General features: G+C 47.1%; 1 protein-coding gene across 1 annotated transcript in view; it reads right to left on the bottom strand.

Annotated features, from left to right (window-relative positions):
- Positions 1 to 440: 440 nt before the first annotated feature.
- The window catches only part of Hspa4 (heat shock protein family A (Hsp70) member 4), a 50,209-nt gene continuing 47,916 nt past the window's right edge, over positions 441 to 2,733 (bottom strand). The window contains exons 18-19 of the mRNA XM_045152025.1: positions 852 to 1,013; positions 441 to 686 (exon numbers count right to left, since the gene is read on the bottom strand). Of these exons, the coding sequence (XP_045007960.1) occupies positions 483 to 686; positions 852 to 1,013 (366 nt within the window). The 3' untranslated portion in view covers positions 441 to 482. The remainder of the gene's footprint in view (positions 687 to 851; positions 1,014 to 2,733) is intronic.

Raw genomic sequence — 2,733 nt, 5'->3', positions numbered from 1 at the left:
TGGGGCCAGGCTGCTCTCTCCTACATTGTCCGCTCTGGCCCTCAGAAACAGAGGGCGCCCTCTCCCCAGCCCACACCAGGCAGAATGTTGAGGGGATCTCCATAGGCTTTTCCAGCTCCTGTCATGTATGTCAGAATGAAAAGCCTGCTTGATAGCTACTCATAGCTTTGCTATGGATCAACTTTCCAAAACAAACTACTCTTGTAGAAGCATGAATAAACATAAAAAGAGGGAAATATAAGCTCAGAAAAGACTACCCGGGCTTCTAAATAGTACCATTCTGAAGAGAGACAATGCACTTCAATTCTGCATCTATTTAGAAGTCAAAATGCTCCATATATTACCTAGACCCTCCCACCCCAAGTCCCCTAAAAACTGACTACGAAATCTCCAGTATGCACTTGCTCTAGCTGGTATTTAGAACAAAGTTGACAACTTAAAGCTTTATAATAGTCTAGTTTTAATATAAACAAGTGTTGGAATCAATCAATGTCCATCTCAGGAAGCTTCTTGGCCGTGTCCGAAGGCATGGCCGGATCTGCGCCCTGCTCAGCAGCCTGAGGGCCTGGGCTGTCTCCTTGCCCGTCCACTGGTCCGTTCTGCTCAGCTTGCTTTTGTTCATCTTTCGGAGGTTCCGCTTTGGGTTTGGGCTTTGAAATTATAGGACTACAAAGACTCGTCAGCTCCTAGGATGGTGAGAAAGAAAACCGCTTTCTTACAAATTAACACACTGCACATACATGCTAATAAGCACAAGGGCATCGCCCACAGAAGCTAAGACACACAAGATGTTCCCCAAACGCCTATGGGGAGCTCGAACACGGGGGGGGGGGGGGGGGGGCATGGAGTACCTTGATTTTCGCTTCTATCTCCTTCGTCGTGACAACGGGATCCAGCGTGAGGCTCCGCTTGTTCTGCAGGTTCAGCTTGCTGTCCATCCAGCCCATCGCCTCGTTCGCACTCTTCTCGACCTTCGTCACGTCAGCAGCATCCAAGTGGTCATACTGGTCCTCCTGCAAGAGGCAGGTGGTCAGGCACAAGTCAGACGGCACGCTCCTACACAATACCGCCTTTCCAAACGGACAATCCCAGCACTCAGGAGGCAGAGGTATATATTCTAGACAAAGTCATGAAAGTAAGGAACACATTGTCAACAATGACAGATATGGCTGCTAATGTATAAGCAAGCTAGTTTGGAACAAAAACAATGAATAACTTTTAAAAGAAAGCCTTTCACAAGTAAAATTTTAAAATATCAAAGTACCATTCATACTATATTATATTTAAGAGCTAGGTAAAGGCTAATGGTATAACTCAGTAGTAGAGTGCCTGGCCATGGGTTTGATCCAAATACTAGAAAGGGAAGGGTTGAGGCGACAGCCTGGAACCCAGCAGAACGGTTGAGCAGAGTCACACAAACAAGCTGCATCTCAGCTATCCCAACTACGAACCCCGAGTTCCTAAGCAGAACTTAAAGAAGGTAAGACGCAGGCAGGGCTGCTGGCGCCGCCCCGGGGCAGGGATTCCAGCCCGCACCGCCAGCCATGTTGCCAGGAACCATTTTCTCCCCCAGCCCTGGATTCTTCCCCATGAGCGGGTTTAGCTGCGCTGAAGGGCCGAGTGGAAAAACTTGAAACCTTGTGTGGCTGTGAGGAAGGTTTCTTGGGCGGAGGGTTACTGCACTAACTCCTAAAGGGTTCTGCTTGAAATTCACTTTCAGGTTTTTTGTTTTTTGTTTTTTGTTTTTCTTTAGCTGATTGTGTATAACTACAGAAGCTTATACGTGTTGGGTCAGAATTCCTAGGGTAGTGCAGGAAAAATGATTTTTTTTTTTTTGATCCCGTTACTCTGAAAATATGGCTCTAATTGCCGGGCGTGGTGGAGCACGCCTTTAATCCCAGCGCTCGGGAGGCCGAGAAAACTTTAGAAACTGTTCCTCTGGGAGGAAAAAGAGAGAAACAGGAACAGTTCCGTAAACTCTTCATTGGTGGCTTAAACTTTGAAACCACTGAAGAAAGTTGGAGAAACTACTACAAGCAATGGGGAAAGCTCACAGACTGTGGTAATGAGGGATCCTGCAAGCAAAAGGTCAAGAGGATTTGGTTTTGTAAATTCTCATCCATGGCTGAGGCAGATGCTGCCGTGGCTGCGAGGCCTCATTCGATTGATGGGAGAGTAGTTGAGCCAGAACGCGCGGTAGCCAGAGAGGAGTCTGGAGAAGCTGGAGCCCAGGTGACTGTGAAGAAGCTATTTGTTGGCGGAATTAAAGAAGACACCGAGGAGCATCACCTTAGAGATTACTTTGAAGAATATGGGAAAACTGATACTGTTGAAATAATTACTGACAGGCAATCTGGAAAGAAAAGAGGCTTTGGCTTTGTTACCTTTGATGACCATGATCCTGTGGATAAAATTGTATTGCAAAAATATCACACCATTAATGGTCATAATGCAGAAGAAAGAAAAGCACTGTCAAGACAAGAAATGCAGGAAGTCGAGCTCCAGGAGTGGAAGAGGAGGGAACTTTGGTTTTGGAGGTTCCCGTGGTGGTGGTGGAAATTTTGGACCAGGACCAGGAAGTAACTTTAGGGGAGGATCTGATGGAGATGGAAGTGGACATGGATTTGGGGACAGCTACAATGGATATGGAGGCGGACTTGGTGGTGGAGATTTTGGAGGTAGCCCTGGTTATGGAGATGGTGGTGGAGGACCTGGACATGGCAACCAGGGTGG

The sequence above is a fragment of the Jaculus jaculus genome, chromosome 6 (genome assembly GCF_020740685.1).
Source record: "Jaculus jaculus isolate mJacJac1 chromosome 6, mJacJac1.mat.Y.cur, whole genome shotgun sequence".
Classification (NCBI taxonomy): Eukaryota; Metazoa; Chordata; class Mammalia; order Rodentia; family Dipodidae; genus Jaculus; species Jaculus jaculus.
The sequence above is the reverse complement of the archived record's forward strand: the minus strand, read 5'-3'. Positions and strand labels throughout refer to the sequence as shown.